Here is an 18,643-nt window from a genome sequence, read left to right on the forward strand (position 1 = left end):
GGGAGAGAGGGGCCCGCGGCCCCGCGGCAGCAGGGAGCGAGCCGGGATGGGCGCCGGGAATAGCGGATGGGAAGGAGCGACGGCCGCGGGGAGCGGGAGCAGCAGCTCCCGCCGCTCCGGCCGCCCTCGGGAAAGGCACGTGGGAGGGTCGGAGCAGCTCCGCGGGATCCCGGCGCCGCTTTAGTGTTTGACCTGCACGTAGTGTCGCTCCGCGGGGCCCCGGCGTCCGGGGTAGTGTTCCAGGGCCGCTGCTCCCGCCGGAGCCGCTCCGGGACGGCGCCATCCCGGCTCGCCCGACCCAGAGGAAAGACCAAAAAAAACGTGACAAGGAGGGACCTGCGGCTCGACGGAATCGTACAAACCGGGAGGAACCTGGTGGGGCCCGTAAAGTACCTAAGTTCAAGCACCAGAAGGACAAAAATAAAAAAGAAAAGAAAAAAAATAAACCCAAACGCACGGGGTCGGGGAGGGCGCTCGACCCTTCTGGCTTGTTCCCTGCTGGCAGGTTGGCCCCGAGCGGCGGGAGCGACGTGGAATGGAGGCCGGAGCGGGAGCCGCGGGCGCCGCCGTCTCACTGAGGTAGCGGAACCAGCACTTCCACGTAGTTGAGCGGGAAGAAGCCCGACTGCCCGTGGATCATTCCCTCGTACCAGTTCTCGTCGATCTGGTTGGTGAGGGTGATGATGTCGCCCTCCTTGAAGCCCAGCTCGCCGTCGTTCTCGGGCTCGAAGTCGTACAGGGCCTTGCAGCAGGGCTGGTCCAGGGGAGCTGCGGGCAGAGGCCGGCGGAGACGTGAGCGGCGCCCGCGGCGCCTTCGCCCCCGCGGTGCCTCCTGGGCCGCTCCGGTGCCGTTCGGCGCGCGTTGAGCTCTGAGCTGACCCGCTGCAAACCGGGCCCAAACGGCGGCCACGAGCCCCTGGGAGCCACCCTGGGAGCCGCTTCCTCCACGATGGGGTTTTGGCATCGGCCCCCACTGGGAATTACCCTCCTGACGGGGCTCACGAGGCCCCGGGGACGCCCCGGGGACCCAGGTCTCCTTTGCGTGGTTTAAGCACGAGGCTTTAGGCTGCAAATGGGATTAGGGCGGTTTTGTTTTGCAGCAGGGAACGCTGCTGCTTGCTCTGTTTAGCACCGAAATAAAAGCCCTGGGACGGGCACGCGCTGAGCTGTGGGGTTTGGGGATGCTGCTGACCACGGCTGCAGCTAAAGCAGCCTCTGCCAGGGCCTCCGGCGCCCGCTCGCCCTCCCTGTTGGGGCTCTGGGCTCGAGCTCTTCCCAACGGGATGAGGGAGCAGCACGGGGAGAGCACAAGCGGCCTGAACACCCCCAGCAAGGGCGGAACCGACACCAGAAGAGGACCCAGAAAACACCAAAAGCAGCAGCCAAAAGCAGGTCCCTTTTTGCGGCGACTTCCCCAAATCCCAAACTGGTCCCGCAGCCCAGAGCGCTTCCTCTATCCCAATGCCTCCGAGCCAGGGACCCAGCGAGAGCCTTCGGCAGGAACCTGCACATCCTGCCCAGGGTCTTCCTCGCTCCCGCGAGCCCCCCGAGGCTCCGGGAGCATCGGCCACAAATCCCGCTCGGAGCGTCCGGCGCTACCCGCTCCGTCTCCAGCCCTCAGCAGGGGCAGCAGGAGGGATGAGGGCCGGGATGCCGGCAATGGAAATGGGAAACGGCAGCTGCGGGGCAGCAAAAGCCCAATTCTGCGGGCAGTAAATCCCAGCCTAGAGCAGCTCTGTTAATCTGAGCCTTGGTGGAGGAACAAGGCCAGGCACAAGGGAATTAGTGGCTCTAAGCAGCAGTGTCAACGGAGGAGGAACAAGGAGGGACGGGGAGAGATGGTCACACATCATGCAGTGCGGAGGGAGGAAACTCACGGATACTCCTGACGGAGGCGCGGGACGGCTTGTCGGATCGGAAAGAGGAGGAAGCTGCTTCCAAACAAAAAGAGACATGCTTAAAACGACGGGAACGGGAGAGCGGGAAAGGCAGGCCCCAAAGGGAGGATCTGTTAGGAGAAACAGGGTATCCCGCATGCTGCGTTAGAGACCCATCCGCCTCGCCGGGACCAGGGAGGGATGAATGCAGCAGGATGGAGGACAGGGAGGGAGGGTAAGAGCTTGAATTTCTCCTGTCTGCCACTGCTGGCACTGATGGGACTTTATGGGTCAGTGACCCCCCCTGGAGGCTCTGCCGGGACTGCCCTGAACCCCAAGAAAACAGCCTGAATGTCGAGAGATTTCTGGTATCTTCAGAGCCACCAGCTCACACAGACACATCCAGCACGTTAGAAATAACATTTCCAGGCCGAGAAGTTCCCCTGCATTCCCAGGAGGCCATCCGTGCTCCGGGGGCACCTGCGTGCGCACACGTAGGACAACTTTACCTGAGACTTTGGGGGCAGGATTGCAAGAGAAGCCCCCGTTGGACTGGTCGTTTTCTCCAAAATCATACGTCTCCCTGGGCTTGGGCTTGTACTCCCGCTTGGGACGCGAGGAGGCCTCCCTCATCCTGGAAGAAGGAAAAGGAACGTGACTAAACTGAAGTGACACGATGAGATCAACTCATTTCTTGGCCGCTGTTGGGAATGCTTTGGAGAAACGAAGCTGTGAAGGCTGGAAGAAGAAACCTCCCTCCCCACGGCCCCAAAACGTCCTGCTGACCAGGCAGGTATCACTCACAGAGGCCAATCTCAGCCCGTGACTGAGCCCGTCCTGCAAGGCTGTATTTGTATCATCTGTTATAAGAATTTGTCACAGACAACTAAGAGCAATGTGGCACCTTGGTGGCTTTGCAGAGGTGCAGACTGCTTAGTTGGCGCACAAAAATCCCTGCAACTCTGCGCTGGGGCATTTTTAAGATGGATCTTCTCCATTCTCCAGGGTTTGCCAGCCCGAGGGAAGGGAAGTTGCTCTGGGCTCGGCTTTGGCGGCGGCTGGGACAAGTCCTGCTGCTCTCAGGCCAGCAGAGGACACTCGTGCAGCAGCTCCAGAGCTCACACGGGCAGGACCCCGCCAGCTCTTAATTCGAAGCAGTGATTTCTTGCAGGAGGAAAGCCCAGCAGGCAGCAGTGCTGAACCACCCCGAGAGCTGGAAACGCTGCCCTGGCTCTGCACAAGCTGCTCTGCGTCACAGGAGCCTTCTGTGCACAGAAGGGAGAGCCAGGGCCTGACCTGGGACACATTCCTCTAAGGAAGCGATCTCTTCGGCTTTGTCCTGCCAAATCCAACCCCAGCTTCCCTGGCAGCAGCACCTGCTAATCCAGGCACGACTGAAACCAACAGACACCAGTTACAGATGAAGCAAGCACAGAAGCGTTGCCTCAGACGCCAGCATGTATCTGTTGTGGCAAACAGGTTGTGCAGCTGCTCCCTGCAACCCCAAGGAGCTTCGGATTGAGGCAACAGGGACTGCAAGAAGTGACCTTAATCCCAGGAGATAAACCTAGAGCCAGGGACATGTCACGGGCGGCTGGGACAAGCGGGAGCCCCCGCGGCACCTCACCTGCGTTTGAGCTTGTCGGCGAGCTCGTCCAGGATCTGCACGGCCTGCCGGTGATAGTCCAGCTGGGCGTCCACCAGGGCCGAGAGCTGGCTCACCTGCTCGATCTGCAAGGAGCGCGGCACGGCGGCGTGAGCTTCACAGAATCATAGAATGCTTAGGGTTGGAAGGGACCTCTAGAGATCATCTAGTCCAACCCCCTGCACACGCAGGGTCACCCAGAGCACGTGGCACAGGGCTGCGTCCAAGCGGGTTTGAAGATCTCCAGAGAAGGAGACTCCACAACCTCTCTGGGCAGCCTGTTCCAGGGCTCTGGCACCCTCACTGGGAAGAAATTTTTCCTTAAGTTCCTGTGGAACTTTTGGTGCTTCAGTTTGTGGCCATTACCTCTAGTTCTGTCAGTGGCCACCAGTGAAAAGAGACCAGCACCATCCTCTGCACTCCCTCCCTTGAGGTACTTCTAGACACTGCTCAGGTCCCCTCTCAGCCTTCTCTTCTCCAGCTGAACAGGCCCAGCTCCCTCAGCCTCTCCTCATAGGGCAGATGTTCCAGGCCCCTGATCATCCTCGTAGCCCTGCGCTGGACTCTCTCCAGCAGCTCCACATCCCTCTTGTCCTGTGGAGCCCAGAACTGGACACAATACTCCAGCCACAGGACGCTCCCGCTGCGCACGGAGGCGGCCGAGGCATCGGGAAACGCCCGGAGAGGCATTCCCGAGGAGCCAAGGGGAGGATTAACCGCTCTGGATAGCAGGGGTCACTCACTGAGTGAGGCTCATGAGGACAGGAGGCTGCTCCTGCCACCCTCGGGGCTTCCCGAGCTGTTCAAACCCTTCCCATGGGAGCTGCCCAAACTTGTTCCCCCTAAAATACATGCCAAGAGGAGACCCACTCGGCACAGCTAGAGCCTCTGCCCTGCCATGGGCTGCATCAGGAGGAAGGGGCTGGAGAGAGGAAAAAGGCCTGTGACACCACTCTGTGTGCTCAGATCTGCACGATCAGAGACCAAAATTACATCACCAAGGGCAAGAGTGGAATTCAGTGTCGTTAAGTCCCCTGTCCCTCAAGAGATCCCAGCTCCACGTACTGGAAACAGGCCCCGTTGCCCCACAGCACCTATAGGGTGAGGCTGGGCTCCCTCTGAGCACTCACATCAGTTTCTAGGAGGTTGTGCATGCTGGTCTCAGCTACTTCCTTGGACTCTTCAAACTTCTCCATGGCCTGTCGAAGTTCCTCATCGGGGATCTTGCCCTGGCGTTTCTTCTTGTAGTCAAAGTCCAAGCGTCGGCCTTCCAGCTTCTTGAGATGGTGCTGGGGAGAGGAAGGTGACAAGCTCAGGGCACAAGGGAAGCTCACGGGGAAGTTTAACGCATGGCAGCCCTGAATGGAACACGGGAATCAAACTCGGGGATCCCAGAACGTATGTCAGGACTTATAGCAAAACGGCCTTCATAAATTGACCCAGGTAAACGAAGTTCCTACATCCAAACCCACATGCAGCCTTGTGAGCTGCTCAAGAGCAGGAGCAGTGATGCTGAGCACATGGAGGGGGGAAATTCTAGTGAATCTGATAGAGCAAGTCCACAAAGTGGAGGGGAACAGATGCCGGTCCACCTGGATTCCCACTGCGACGGAGCAAGGGATTGCATGCATGGAAAGCCAGAATGTTAAGAAATGAAGGAAGAGGAAAAAAAAATCTCAGGTTTTACCTGGATTTCTTTCAGGTCTTTGTCACACAGGTTCTGGAGGGGATCAATAAAATTTTGTTTGACTTCAATATCCAGCGAGTCCTTCACTTCAGCCAACCGCTTCATAGATTCGCCAGCATCAAGAAGGGCATCACCTTCAAGTGAGGAGGGGAAGGGAGGAGAGGGGACAGAGCCAGCCCGTCACGTGCGTGCGCAAGCGCCGTCGTGCGTCCGGTGCCGCCATCCGCCCGGAGCGGCGCTCCGAGCCGGCACGGAGCGTCCGCACGGAGCGCGGGACCAACGCGAGACAGGGCTGAGCTCCAGGAGGAAGGAGAAGGTACCAAAATACCGTGGAAACCCCCGGAGAGCGCGAGCCAACCTCGCTCCTCGGCCTCCGCCGGAGCCAGCCCCTTGTGCCGATGGTTTTAAGGCAAAAGCAGCACTTGGAGCAAATTGTTAAAGTTTCCCCGGGTGCTGGCAGCAAATCCGCCGTCTTTTATTGATTTTAGACTCTAACCTCTCTTGGGCCAACCTTGCAAATTGAGGGAGCTCAAAACGCCTTATTGAAACTGAGCTATTTTCATGCTTTTCTAAGGTTCCTACCACAATAACAGTTAAGCCAGACAGAGTATCAGCGAAGTATTTCTAGTCTTAGCTTTTTTATTCCAGTGGAAACCATTTATAGATCAAATTATTCCTGCACAGCTTTGGCAAACCAACCATTTCAGCACTGGATTAGTACAGGAGAAAATGCAAGTGAAACAGATGGTGAAAAGAGCCACCAGTCTCCTGTCTATCTGGAAAAAAATATACAGAGTATATCTGCAAAAGCGTTGTTTCAAGTTTGATACCACTAAATAACCTGTCATGGGGGTGGGTGTGGTGTTAAAATATAAATTTATCAAGTTAAGTGTTCCTTTAAAGAGAGGCCATTAAAGGAAGCGAGGTTTGGAATGCTCGTCTAAAAACTTCCTTCCCTTTTGTGATCCATAATAACTCCAGTTCCTGCAGGGAAAGAGGGACGCGGGGCTTGGAGTGGCCAGGGATACTCTTGAGACCTATTTGTCACTCCCAAGTAGCCAGAGCTTTTTAATTTTCCAAGACAAGAAGGGCCCTCCCTGCCATGGAGGTGGTGGGACAGCTGGGCACTGTCCCGGCTCCGTCACATTCCCGAGGTTTTAGTGGATTAAAATTGATGTCACCAAAAGGCTTCGCCCCCTTCCTCCCTGCGAGTCGCACACGGTTCATTTCATGGATAGAAGGAATTACTCCACGGAAAAATGTCTTGGCTCCGGCCTCCCTAAAGCAGAGTTTTAGCTGGAAACCGTGCAGCGAAACTCCTAATCTCATTCCATCTATTTTCCACATCACCACTCTCCAGTTTCGAAGCAAGGAGGTAGTTTTTCCGACACGCAGATTTTTTCCAACGTTCAATATTAATTAAAAAGCATTACGAGGTGTTTCTTTTACCCAAAGCACTGGGTAACACGGGATCCAAGCAGCCTTGCGGGCACTCACCGAAGTTGGAGTCGTCGCCCAGCTCCTTTCCGTAGCGGATCATGCTCTCCCCCAGGAGCCCCTCCGACTGCGGGTAGCCGGGGTTCTTCACCTGCCCGCGGATCTTGGACATGGTGTTGAGCATGGTCAGCTTGGCTCTGGAAGCTGCCACAGAAACAGCCCTGTTTGCTGTTACCCGCGCTGGCCGCTGCCGACTTCCCCACTGCTCCCAACGCCACGAGCCCTAGGAACGGCGCTTGCTACGGAAGGAGAGGTTGCTTTGCCAAGGCAGCAAGGAAAGCAGCTCCCCACAGGCTGCCAGCGAAGGCCAAGGTGTTTCCCTTGGTGCTCTCCAAAGGAGCCAGCTGGAAACGAGCAGGACGGCCGGCTCCGGAGGGGGTGACACCCAGGGATGTCCCTGTTTCTGGACACTGCATGAAAACTGGTCCCCTTTGGCTCCTCTCTAGGTCTGAGGATAAAGGTGACTCGGTGTCTTACAGTGCAGAAACACAAGGGGCATCTTGATCCCCTGGCGAGGCCAGTAAGGGAGGAACAGCGGTGGCACAAGGCAGGCCAGCCCATCTCCAAAACCAGGGCACCTGGTGTGGAAAAGGGGCTGCCGGGTGACACCCCAAGGATGGAAGTTCTCATGTGTCTCTCTGCCTTTTTCCCTGGGTGACCGGGGACAGAGGGACGAGGACGGGGCGGTCACCACTCACCTGGGTTCGGCTGGAGGTACTCGATGGTCCTGGTCAACACTTCTGTAACCGCCTTGCTGGTCAGATCCACTTTCTGCAGGAAAAACAAGCCGTGAAATTCAGCTCTGGAAAGGCCACGTGGGAGACACAGGGGGTTTGCAGAGGTTTCTCTCATTCCCTACTCACCTTTTCCATTTCCTTGAAGTCATCGTCGAGCTTGGTCCCTTCAGCCCCTCCAACCTTCTCGCTGACCAGCTGTGGAAACAGAGCGAGGGAGGAGGAATCAGGCCCACGAGTGGCTGTTCCCTCCTTAGACCCGTTCCCGTCTCCTGGTTTAGGTTAACAGGACCGTCAGTCGGTGCCGGTGTTGTGTGTCAGCTTCCACAGCAAAAACACACGTGGCTCTTTGATAAAGAGATTAAAAATCTCTTTATTAGGTGAAAAACAGCCCCAATAAAAATCCAAGTATTTCCTTGCTCGGCAGCAGCCAACAAGACACCCTCAAAATCGCTCCCTGGAAGAGCAGCTCGGCCCGCAGGCAGGTGGGATATTCCATACCCGGAGCGCTCTAAATCCCACACACGGCTCCGACTCCAACGCTTGCTGGAAAAAGCAAGCGAGAGTCTCCCGACTCCATTTGGAGACAGGCTGGGGTTCCACACACGGCAAAACGCAAGAAAACGGGGAATTCACAACACAAGAACTGAGGCCAGGCCTCCCAAAGGCCCCAAAATCACCTACAAAGACATCAAAAGGGGTTTAGGAAACAGCTGCCGACGCCGATCGCTCGACGCCGATCGCTCTGCTCCTGCAACGGGGCCGTTGCCAGGATTTCTCGTGTTTGGAGTCGAACTCCAGTTCTGCGGGAACAATACGGGTTTGTTTACTTCAGCATCAAATACTTGATTTTTATCGAGCGTTTCTTCCTCCGGCACCCTCCTGCTCTCCCGGGGATTCAAAATGCTTCCTTATTTCTTGGTGGAAGAGGGGGAAACAAAAGCCTGGGAAGGTCCCAATGGGATTTGCTCTCCTGGAGCTGCTTGCGGAGCTGCAAATGATCCAAGCTGGAAAAAACCGCTGGGTTTTGGGCCCTTGCTCGGGGTGGCAGCTCCGAGCTGCGGAGCGGGATTCCCATCCTGGTGCACTGCGGTTCCCGAGCTGGAAAACTGACCCGAGCGCTTGCTCTGCTTCCCAGGTCCCACGAGGGGACGTTCAACAGAGCAAAAGGCATCGGCTCCCGGCTGCCATCCCGAAAAACTGCTCGTGCTGCAACCTCCGCAGCCGGGAAGGGGTTTCCTGATGGCTGGAGGGGCCGAATCCACCGGCACGGAGGCTCCCGCTTTCCTTCCCGCACCCGGGAAGGCTCCAATTTTCCCATGCAGTTGCACTCCCCTTTTCCTCCACCCATCCGCCTGCAAATTCCCATCCTGGAAGGCTGCAATTCCCATGGTGGGGAGCCTGGCTCTATCCGCACTGGGATTTCGGAGGCCCAACGCTCTCCGGCAGCAGGAGGACGCGCTCACGGACTGATTTCATCCTCCTTTTTGACATCCAGGGAACGCAGCTGTGAGGGAATAGGAAGATTGAGGCTTTCTCGCCGCTGCTGCTAATTACAGCAGAGGCTTCGTCACGGCAGGAGAGGAGGAGGAGGAGGGACGCGCGCCGCCCGCGGCGGCTCCATCCCTGCCGCGCGCTCCCGAATCCGCCACGCTGGAAGAGCAACGGGCGCGGATTCCCCTGCGGCACCGGGACGCGAGCCAGGAGCTGCCCTCGCCGCCTCCCTGTTCATCCTGGAGCTCTCCCATCCCATCAGAGGCCGCGTTTCCAAGCGCCAGGGGGTGATTTTGGTGGCCCTGCTTGCGAATTCGGCGGCCCAAAGGGTCCCTTTTAGGCCAAGCACCAGGAGATGGAGCGGGGTGTTAGAGACCCAACCGCTTCCAAACGGGGCGGCTCTTTCCCGGCGCAGGGAAGCGGGAAGGCGCAGGCGGAGCGCACACATTCCAGCGGAGGAGCCGGCAATCGATTCCTCGTTTCCATCAGCCCTTAATTAAAAGGACGCTGCCGACTGACGCGTGCCCTGGATAGCTGCGTCCTGAGATCAGAGGGGAGCGTCCCTGTTATCCCGTCGGACGCTCCCATTCCGGCCAACGCTGTGGTCCCATTTCCCATCCGGGTGCTAATCCGCAGGGACAGGACTCAGGCTCTGCTACAAAGCAAATTTTGTGGAATTTTACATACCCGATGTTGATATTCCGCTCCCTGGCCTTTAAATATTTCCCATCCGGAAACAGACTTAGCCCAGAGCAGGGCCCAGCTCCCTCCTCCGGCCTCAGGCAAACAAAACTCCCTGAGACACCCAAAACCTATTTTTTAACTATTTTTTTCCCAGTTGCAAACAACCTGCCCTATTTACAGACTAGCAAACACAGGGAAACGCTCCCATTGCACTGGAGCCTCTGAGCGCCGCCCTCGCCCCTCGTTAAAAGCTCCCTTCATTAAAAAGGAGCCGCGGAATAATTACAAAGGTGCCTGAAACGTTTGGAATCCGGGAGGACCGGGGTTTTCACGGGACACTGAGCCAGACGGACGTGCAGAACAAGCAACGAAGGGAAAACTGCCTCGGATTGATGCAAATCCGATGGCAAATCCCTCGCGCATCCCGCCGGGCAGAGCCAAACGAAGGCCCCTTCCCGGCTCCGGCTCGCCACAACTCCCTGGAATTAGGCGGAATTTCAGGTCAATGTCATGGGGAGCTTCATCATCAGGCCGGGCAGAGCGATTTACTCGGCTGCCGCGTGGGTGTTTAGGATTTAAAATAGACCTGCAGTAACTGGGGTGGTTGTTGGTGACAGTCACCGGGCCCTCCGGCTCTGCGAGCGGGTGCGACCCCTCCGAGGGCTCCTCACGGTGCCCTCTTCCATGGCATGGTCGGGATCAGCTGGGCAGAGCGGGAATGCGACAGGGATGGGAAACACCCGGGGGTTTTCCTTGCACGGCCCCGTCCGGAGCAGCTCCCGTTCCGTGCAGGGCACCTCGTGCAACTTTAATTGTCACCTTCGTGGCACAATCCAGGTAACACTGCAAGAAACCAGCCAAGCCGGGATCCAACCGGGATCCAGCCGAGATCCAACCGGGATCCAGTCGGGATCCAGCCTGCGTGTCGCCGAGCCGAATCCTCAATTTTCACCCACATCCCTGTTTTCTGCTGCTCACACAAGCCCGGCAGCGGCTCTGCTCGGCACGTGGCAGCCAGGCCACGTCGGCATCACGTGTGGGACGGGATATTGTCTCTCTGCAGAGGATTTTATCCTCTTTGGCAGCAGTTTAACGCTGTTTTTATGGAAGACATCCCTTCCCGGGGACGCACATTGCTGCGCAGCAGCAGGTGTCCCAGTTTAGCCGGAGATCCGGACGCCTCCGGCAAAGCACGCGCTAATCCCAGCCGCCTCTTCCCACCCACTTTGAAGGGAAGAGAACAGGCCCGAGTGTTTATGGCATGGAATTGGGGACAACATCTCCACGGTGCCTCCCAAGGGGAAGGCAGATCCCCTGCTCCGAGGAGCGCACGCGCTCGCTCCCCAAAGCTGCTGCTCCAAGCGGAGAATGGGCGGGCGGATTTATCCCATTTATCCTGACATGTCCCAGTCTTCCAGGTGGGGAAGAGCCGGGCACATCCAAGAAACGTCCTCCAAGGTCTCACCTTGCTGCCCGTAGAACAAGCCGGGTCCTCGCGGCCACCCCACTGGGACCCTATTCCCAGGCCAGGGACGTTCCCGTTCCCCCTGCGCCCGCGTTCCCGCTCCATTCCCAGTCCTCCATCCCCTGCACTTCCTTTCCCCCCGTTTCCTTCCTTCAGGGCTGTTCCCATTGGAGCCCCGAGCGCCGGGGAGGCAGCGGTGCCAGCGCACGGAGCGGTGCCCGTCCCCTCAGCGTCCCGAAGGCACCGGCTGCTCCCTGCCCGACGCCTGGATTTGCGGCACGAGGGCGGCCCGGTCTGCACGGAGCAGGGCAGAGCTCCAGCCTCCTCCTGCCAAAGCAGGAATAGCTCCAAAGGGATCCCGGGCCGCCCGCTCGGCGCAGGGAAGGAGCCGCCGCGCGGGCAGCGCCGCAGGGAGCCGCCTGCCCAGTGACTCATCCCTACGGGCTTGGGAACGAGGACAGCGGGAATTAAAACCATGGAACGCAGGCGGGAGCGGCGGCTGCAGCAGGGCACGGCGCTCGCTTGTCCTTCCCCTGCCGCGAATCCCGGCCGGGATCGGGATCGCTGCTCCGGAACGGCCGGAGCGGGGACGGCTCCCCTCCGCACTGAACCCACCGGCGCCCCCGGCCGCTCTCCGAGCTCTCCCAGCAGGAAAACGGGGCCTCCTCCCACTTCCCGAGCTGATCCCGGCGGTTCGGCCTTGCCAAGCAGGAAAGGGCACCGGGCACTTGGAGAAAGGGCATGGAGCCTCCTGGAAGGGAGATTCCCGCTGGAGAAGGGAAAAGTTTCACTGCCTATCGCTAATTCTGGGTAGACACTCGAGATGCTCCCGCCAGGCGCCTCCCAACAACCGTTTTCTCCTGTTATTAGCTGCTTCTCGCCTGCTCTGCACCAAACCAGATGGGATTTCTATTCAGCTGGAAGAGAAAAAGGGAAAATTGGGACAACACTGAAATGAAACCATCCCCTGTGTGTGCCCTGTGCCACAACAGGGCACGTTGGCCTCACATCCCGACTTCCCTGCATCCCAACAGGACCTGAGCATCTCGCTAAAACCTCAGTTCGTTCTGGACCGACATTCCCAACTTTGCTGATCCGTCACCTCCCAGCAGCTCCCGCTGCTCTTGGTGGGCCCAGGGAAACACGAGTTTCCCTTTGTCTCCTTTGCTGGATCCTAGCGCAGCTTCCAAGGATGAGCCAAGGTGGATGAGGAGCGAGGCCTTGCCCTTCTCCGATGGGAAAACCTGCCGCCCGCACGCTGCTCCTACGGATTGCACTGGAAGCAAGGAGAGGGCAGGAAAGCTGCACCTGGGAGAGCCCTCGGGAAAACAGAGCAGCCACTTTCCTTCAGAAAGGAAGGCAAAATCCTCTTCTCTTCCATGGGTAGCAGCGAGGGGCCGTGCCGAGCGCTCGGACACCCCCTGCTCCATACGGGGAGCGTTCGGAAGCGGCGGGTCGGACTCGACGGCATCGTCGCGTACCCGGACATCAAAGACAGGGATAAAGGATCCGGCCTAAGTGCAGCCGTTCCTTTGTTAACGTGAATTCCAGGAAGAGCCCGGCATCCCGAGGGGACGCGGGCGGCTCCCGCGGGAACGGCGGGAGCCGGCGTCCGTCGTCCCTTCCGAGCAGGAAAACACGGATTCCTGGGAAACCCACCCGGAGCAACGAGGAGGAGCACTGCGGGAATGACAGCAGCAACATCTGGCACTGGGAATTCGAGCGAGGCCACCCAAAACCACCCAAAACCACCCAAAACCACGAGCCCAGCCCCACGCCGAGACGCGTTCGGAACGCTCCGCTGGAAAGTGAGGAAAATCGGGGGAGAAGGGAAAAAACCCTCCGGCAAGAGCGGCGCTTCCTTCCTCGGTGGATTTGCGTCGAGGCTGGATAATTGTTGGCCGTTTTTCTGCCCGTTTTAGCACGAAGGTGGCAAGACTGCGTTAAATAGAGCTAGTCCTGTAAAGCCAAGACAAATTTGGGCAAGAAAACGGTTCGGAAATGACCCTGGCTGCAGCCTGAAGAAAGCCTGGGCAGAAAGGAACACGGCCTGGCTTCTAGGGTGAATTAGGAAGCTTTTTTTCTCAATTTAAAAATGCTCTTTAAAGCTTTAATCATGCAAATTTGATCCTGCCTGAAAGACGGAATTTCATTATGGAGACGTGCTTAATTTTTTTTTTTTTTTTTTGAGCAGAAGAGCAAGCTAATTAGTGACACTATCACGATTTTATTAACAGCCCATTAACGGGAGATAGGAAGAGTCCAGGGAATGGCCTGTTTATCCCCCCGGTGCAGCCCCGGCTGCCGAGCGCGGCCCCTTCCCGGACCAGGAACCGCGGCGGGAAGCGACAGGATTGCAGGGCAGAGGGATGGAGACCGCAAGAGGGAGCGGAAACCTCTATTTTTTACTATGAATTATTATTTTTATAATCACCCGCTCACGCGCTGCAGCTCCGTGTCACCCTGCTCAGAGGCTGCAGCTCCCGTGTCACCCTGTAGCTTCGTGTCACTCCGTTACGGGCAGCAGCTCCGTGTCACCCCGTGGCTCCGTGTCACCCTGCAGCTCTGTGTCACCCCCGCACAGGCAGCAGTTCCGTGTCACCCTGTAGCTCCATGCCACCCCATCACAGGCAGCAGCTTCGTGTCACCCCCCAGCTCCGTGTCACCCCTGCACAGGCAGCAGCTCCGTGTCACCCCACGGCTCCGTGTCACCCCCACACAGGCGGCAGCTCCGTGTCACCCTGCAGCTCTGTGTCACCTCCACACAGGCGGCAGCTCCATGTCACCCTGTAGCTCCGTGTCACCCCGTCATGGGCAGCAGCTCCGTGTCACCCTGTAGCTCCGTGTCACCCGCTCACCCCGTGTCACCCGCTCCCGGTCGGCACAAACAGCCAGCAGCAGCAAGAGGCCTCGTGCCCCGGCTGCCGCAGTCCAGCGCTCCCAGCCCTGGCAAACGGTTCCGTAGGAACGGGGGAGAGCCGGGACACGACCACGGACTACGGGAATGACTCAGCTTTTTGCTGCCTGATCTCATCCTCATTTTGCTCTTTCCCAGGAGGGAAGGATTGGCAGGGGGAAGCGGGAGGACGGATTTCCCCTGCCAACCCCCCGGGCACCGTCCTGCTCCTCACGCTGTCCAGAGCTCCCCCCAGCCAGCCCGTTCCAAAGGATCGTTGGATAAATGGATAATCTTGGACAGAAAGCCCCAGGCCAGAGGCAGCCGTTGCCACGCGGGGACGATTCCTCCCCGGCCCCCAGTGCGTCACGTATCCTTCCTGCGTCCCACATTCCCCAGCCGTAAACACGGATAATACTTTCCCTTTAACACCGAAAAACGAGCAGGGGGTGAACGGGGCAGGGTTTACTGGGAGCTGGAGCTGCCAAGCTCCGTTTTCCGTCTTTCCCTTCCAGAAACAGGGCGCTCGCTACTAGCGGAGCCCGTGAAAGCGATCCCAAATAAATAAATAAAAGGCCAAGTTAAAGTAATGGATACGGAGGCGGGAGCCATCCTGTCTCTCCAGACGACAGCTCTCCGCTTTGGGAGCACATTAATGGTCATGGATGGAGCGGGGAGGACGCCGGCCCCGGTTCATGTTAATGAAACAGCCGGTGCCGGGGGAGTCTCGCAGGAATCAGCGGAATTCCTCGGCTCCGAAGCTCCCACCCGGGTTTACAGGAACAGCGCTCGGAGCCCAACTGCTCCTTCAGGAATGACCTGTTGTTGGTGTCACCCGCGCCGTGCCCGGGCGCCGCTGTCACCGCGTGGCCACGATCCTGGCATCGGACACGGCCCCGAGCTGCCTGCGGGCGACTTCCCCCGGGATCAGCAGGGACCTGGGAGCAAAAACTGGAGGATTTTGCTCTTCTGGGTTGGAAACAAGAAGATAACGGAAAAGAATCAGAGGAGCCGATAGACATGTTGATACAGGGACAAGGCCGGCTGCTCCGGAGACTCCTTCTGCTCCCAGCTGAACGGAGCAACGGGAGCAGCAAGGGAAAGAAAATGCGGGTGGGAAACAGCAGCTCGAACCCTCTCCGAATCCGAATCATCCGGAGCAACACAGGGCACTCACGGACAAGCTCCGGCCAGGGAAAGGGGCCTCCGGTTTTGTTTTCCAGTGGGAAAGGTCATCCCTCCTCGCACGGGAAGCGCGGCACGTGGGACAGCCGGGAAACGAGCGGAAAAGCAGCTTCCGATGCCGCCCCAGCCGGGGGGCTCGGGAGCTGCCGGATCCCGCTGGGATGAAGCCGCCATCAGGGCACGTCTGAGCTCTGGGATGAGGCGGAAGCAACTGCTGCCCGTTCGTGTTCCCAAGAGCCCCCGGAGCAGCCACGGAACTCGGGGACACGCGGGGACATCCCGGGCTCGTCGGTTTTCCAGGCGCTCCCTCCGGTCTCTCCGTATCCCAGGAGGCGGTTGCTGCTCTTTGTGCAGCTCCTCCGAGCCGGGCTGGGATGAGGATGTTATCCAGGAGCGCGGCCGGCCCCACGCGGCCGTGGGGACACAAGGGTGGCCTCGATGCGGGCGCCAAGACAAGCAAATGGCACCAACGGGGCCACTTCTCCACAGCCGGGTCCATCCCCGGTGGATCTGGTGGATGGAGCAGCTCCCTGCCGGATCGCGGAGCTCGGAGATGCTCCTGTTTCTCCCCTTTCCTCTTGGGAAAATGTTTTCTATGGGATTTTTTTTTTAAAAAAGGACATTTCCCTGGGAACTCGCAGAACCTGTTCTGGCCGCGCACGCGGAGCCGGCGCCGTCCGCGGCATTTCCGAGGATCCGGCTCCCTGCTGCGCGTGGGCGCCCGGCAGCCTCCCCCCCGGAGCACGCAGGGAACCGGGAATGTCGGGACAGGAACAACGGGATCGAGCCCCAGCGCCCCCCTGCTCCGCGAGGCAGCCGAGCCAGAGCCTCTTCCCGATGGGAAGCGAGGGAGGAAGATCCAAGCCCACACTGCGGCAGTGCAGGTTTCCTAGGAGGCTCCTCACAGGCCTTGGTCCCGGCTACGTTTTCCTTCAATTAACAACAGACATGGAATTACGCACAACGCTTTAGGAAAAAAAAAAACCCTTCCACATGTTTGGGTCCTAATACGTTTAAGGGAGCCAAAAAATAACGAATCCTCCCTTTCCCTCAGCCAAGCAGGGAGTGGGGCTGCTGGAAGGAGGGGGAAGAAGGGTGAAAAGGGAAAGCAGAGGGGGAGAATGCCAAAAAATGGGAGAACTGGGAGCACTGGCTCCCAGGTGGCAGGAATGGAATCGCTAGCGGCCTTTGTGGATGGGATGTTCCCAAGGAGGCAGCAGGAATATCCCTGGATATCCTGGATAAACCAGCTCCCCAGATCCTGCGGGCTGCACGGGGACTCCCGGAGCGCCGGCACGAGCCTTATCTGGCACTTTTGGATACCGCCCTTAGCAAAGTGCTTCCAATGAGGGACGTGACACGGGACACACAACCGGGCACCGCGCTCGGCGCCTCCAAGAGCTGCACAGGGCTTCAATGGCCACCGGCGACCAGAACGGTGCCATTCGAAGGGAAAAACCCACACGGACAGCACGAAAACACCTGCAAAGGGCTCGTGGTACAGCGACTCCCCCCTCGGTGACAGGTTTCACCAGATGTTCCAGGATGACGTGTTTGGACCTCGGAATCGCGTTGCTTTTGACTCACAGATGAGCTTTCACCTCTGCCCGCCCTGCCACGACAACGCCGCAGAGCCGCACGCCTAAAACCCTCCAAAAAAAGCGCTTTTCAGCACAACCTTTCCCCAGGAAGCTGCAAAAGCCCTGACGCATCCGCTGGGAGAAAGGGGATGGGGAAATGACTTAAGGAATCTATTATTTCGCTTTTGCTGCTTAAGCAAAATGCTCTCGCATAAAGGCAGCCAAGAAAGGAGGCAACACACGTAGCAAACATAGTTGGACCGAGCCTGGAAGCGCTGAAACGTTCCGCCTGGAAACCACACGGAGCCGATGGGCGGACGAGTGCAAAATTCATCTGTCTTAGATTTAAAACGGGGGCAGGAAAGCAGGAATCGGGAAGCCGGGGCGGCGTTTCTCGGCAGGAAGCTCGGCCGATCCCTGCCTCGCTCCAAATATATGTGCGTTAATTAGCGTTATAAGCGTTCATTTGGGGAGCGCTCACAAGCCCCGGGGAGGGGACGAAGCCTCTTAACGAAGGGAGACCCCACGCAGCTTCGTGCGGCAAAAAACCCACGACAAAACTCGCAGCTCCCGCCGTTTTCCCAGCCCGGCCAGGTCTCCATTCCCCGCTTCCCTTTATTATTATTACTATTAATTAATATTATGGTTTTCCCGCTCGCCGGGCCGGGACGAGCCCCCCCGCCCCGCCGCGGCCGGGCCAAGGAGGCGCCGCCATCTCGCTGCGCACCGGAGCCGCGGCCGGAAGCACCGGGAGGTACCGGCAGCGGTACCGGCGGGGTGACACGCGATGCGCGACACCGCGGGCCACCGCGGCGGGGATAACGGCGGCCCCGCGGGGGCTCGCGGCGGCGCCGGTACCGGCCGGCCTCACCTGGCTCGCCTTGTAGAACTGCTTCTTGAGCCCCGCCACCGACATGCTGCCGCGCGGGGACACGGCGGGGACGCGGCGGCGGCGGCGGCGACACGCGCGGCGCAGCCCGCAGCGGAGCCCAGCCCGGCCCGGCCGCCGCTTCCGCCGCCAGGAAGCGCCGCGCGCGCCGCCCCGCGGAGCCGCCCCGCCACCGCGGCGCCCCCTGGCGGCCCGGCGGGGACCGCCGCCACCCGGCGCCACCCGGCGGGGGTGTCGCGGGGAGGATGCGGGTGTCGCGAGGGGCCCCGGGGCTCCTCCCGCGGTGCCGCCTCGTCCCGCACAACGGCGGGCGGAGCAGGGCGGGGACCGCGCGGTGGCGGCTCGGGGACACCCCTCGGGGCCGCCATGGCGCCCGGAGCAGCGGCGGGGCGACTACAACTCCCAGCGCGCCCTGCGCCAGGCGCCGCCGCCGAACTACAACCCCCAGAGGCCTTTGCGGCAGCGTCTCCGCGCCACCTCCTCCCCCTCGTGCGCGCGCGCAAGGGAGGGCGCTCGCTCATTGGCCGCCGCCGCCGCCATTTCGCGTTTTGCCTCGCGCCCCCTCGGCGGCCGCTGCCGTCCCGCCAACCGGACAGGCCGCTCCGCCCGCGCCGGGCCCTTCCCCGCCGCGCCGCCGCTGCAGCTCCCGCCCGCCCGCCCGCCCGCCCATCGGGCACGAGGCCTCGAGGGTAGCCGTGAAGAAGCCTCTCGCAGCCAGCCAATCAGCTGCGCGCAGCGGGCCAGACGGACAGGCGCCGGCGCCAATCAGCTGCGGGGCGCCCCCCTCTCGGCCAATCGGAGAGCAGCGAGGCGGGCAAGCGCCACGCCTCTCTCCCCCGTGGCGCGGCGCCCTCCCCGCGAGGCTCGCGCGGCGGGCGGAAGCGCGCGCGTCACGTGGGGCGCCCTCCGCCTATCAGCGCGGCGAGGCGCGGGGTCGCCCCGGCTCCCGCCAAATACGAGCGGGCGCCGCCGGGGCGGAGCGGGAGGGGGCTCCGGGGAGCGGCGGGCGC

General features: G+C 59.9%; 1 protein-coding gene across 2 annotated transcripts; it reads right to left on the reverse strand.

Moving 5' to 3' along the window:
* Positions 1-342: 342 nt before the first annotated feature.
* On the reverse strand, positions 343-17,684 carry SH3GL1 (SH3 domain containing GRB2 like 1, endophilin A2). Of its 2 annotated transcripts, XM_088527093.1 has the most exons (10): positions 17,616-17,684; positions 7,570-7,638; positions 7,405-7,477; positions 6,707-6,850; positions 5,210-5,343; positions 4,653-4,811; positions 3,505-3,608; positions 2,387-2,511; positions 1,878-1,931; positions 343-768 (listed from the first exon to the last, which is right to left on the reverse strand). In XM_088527093.1, exons 1-10 carry the CDS (start codon positions 17,658-17,660, stop codon positions 572-574), a joined length of 1,104 nt encoding a protein of 367 aa, XP_088383219.1. In that variant the 5' UTR covers positions 17,661-17,684; the 3' UTR covers positions 343-571. The 2 variants fall into 2 exon arrangements, with proteins under 2 accessions (XP_088383219.1, XP_088383220.1); XM_088527094.1 differs by lacking the exon at positions 1,878-1,931.
* Positions 17,685-18,643: the final 959 nt, after the last annotated feature.

The sequence above is a fragment of the Tinamus guttatus genome, unplaced genomic scaffold (assembly GCF_059628265.1).
Source record: "Tinamus guttatus ecotype Peru unplaced genomic scaffold, ASM5962826v1 Tinamus_guttatus_pri_ptg000261l, whole genome shotgun sequence".
In the NCBI taxonomy this organism is placed as follows: Eukaryota; Metazoa; Chordata; class Aves; order Tinamiformes; family Tinamidae; genus Tinamus; species Tinamus guttatus.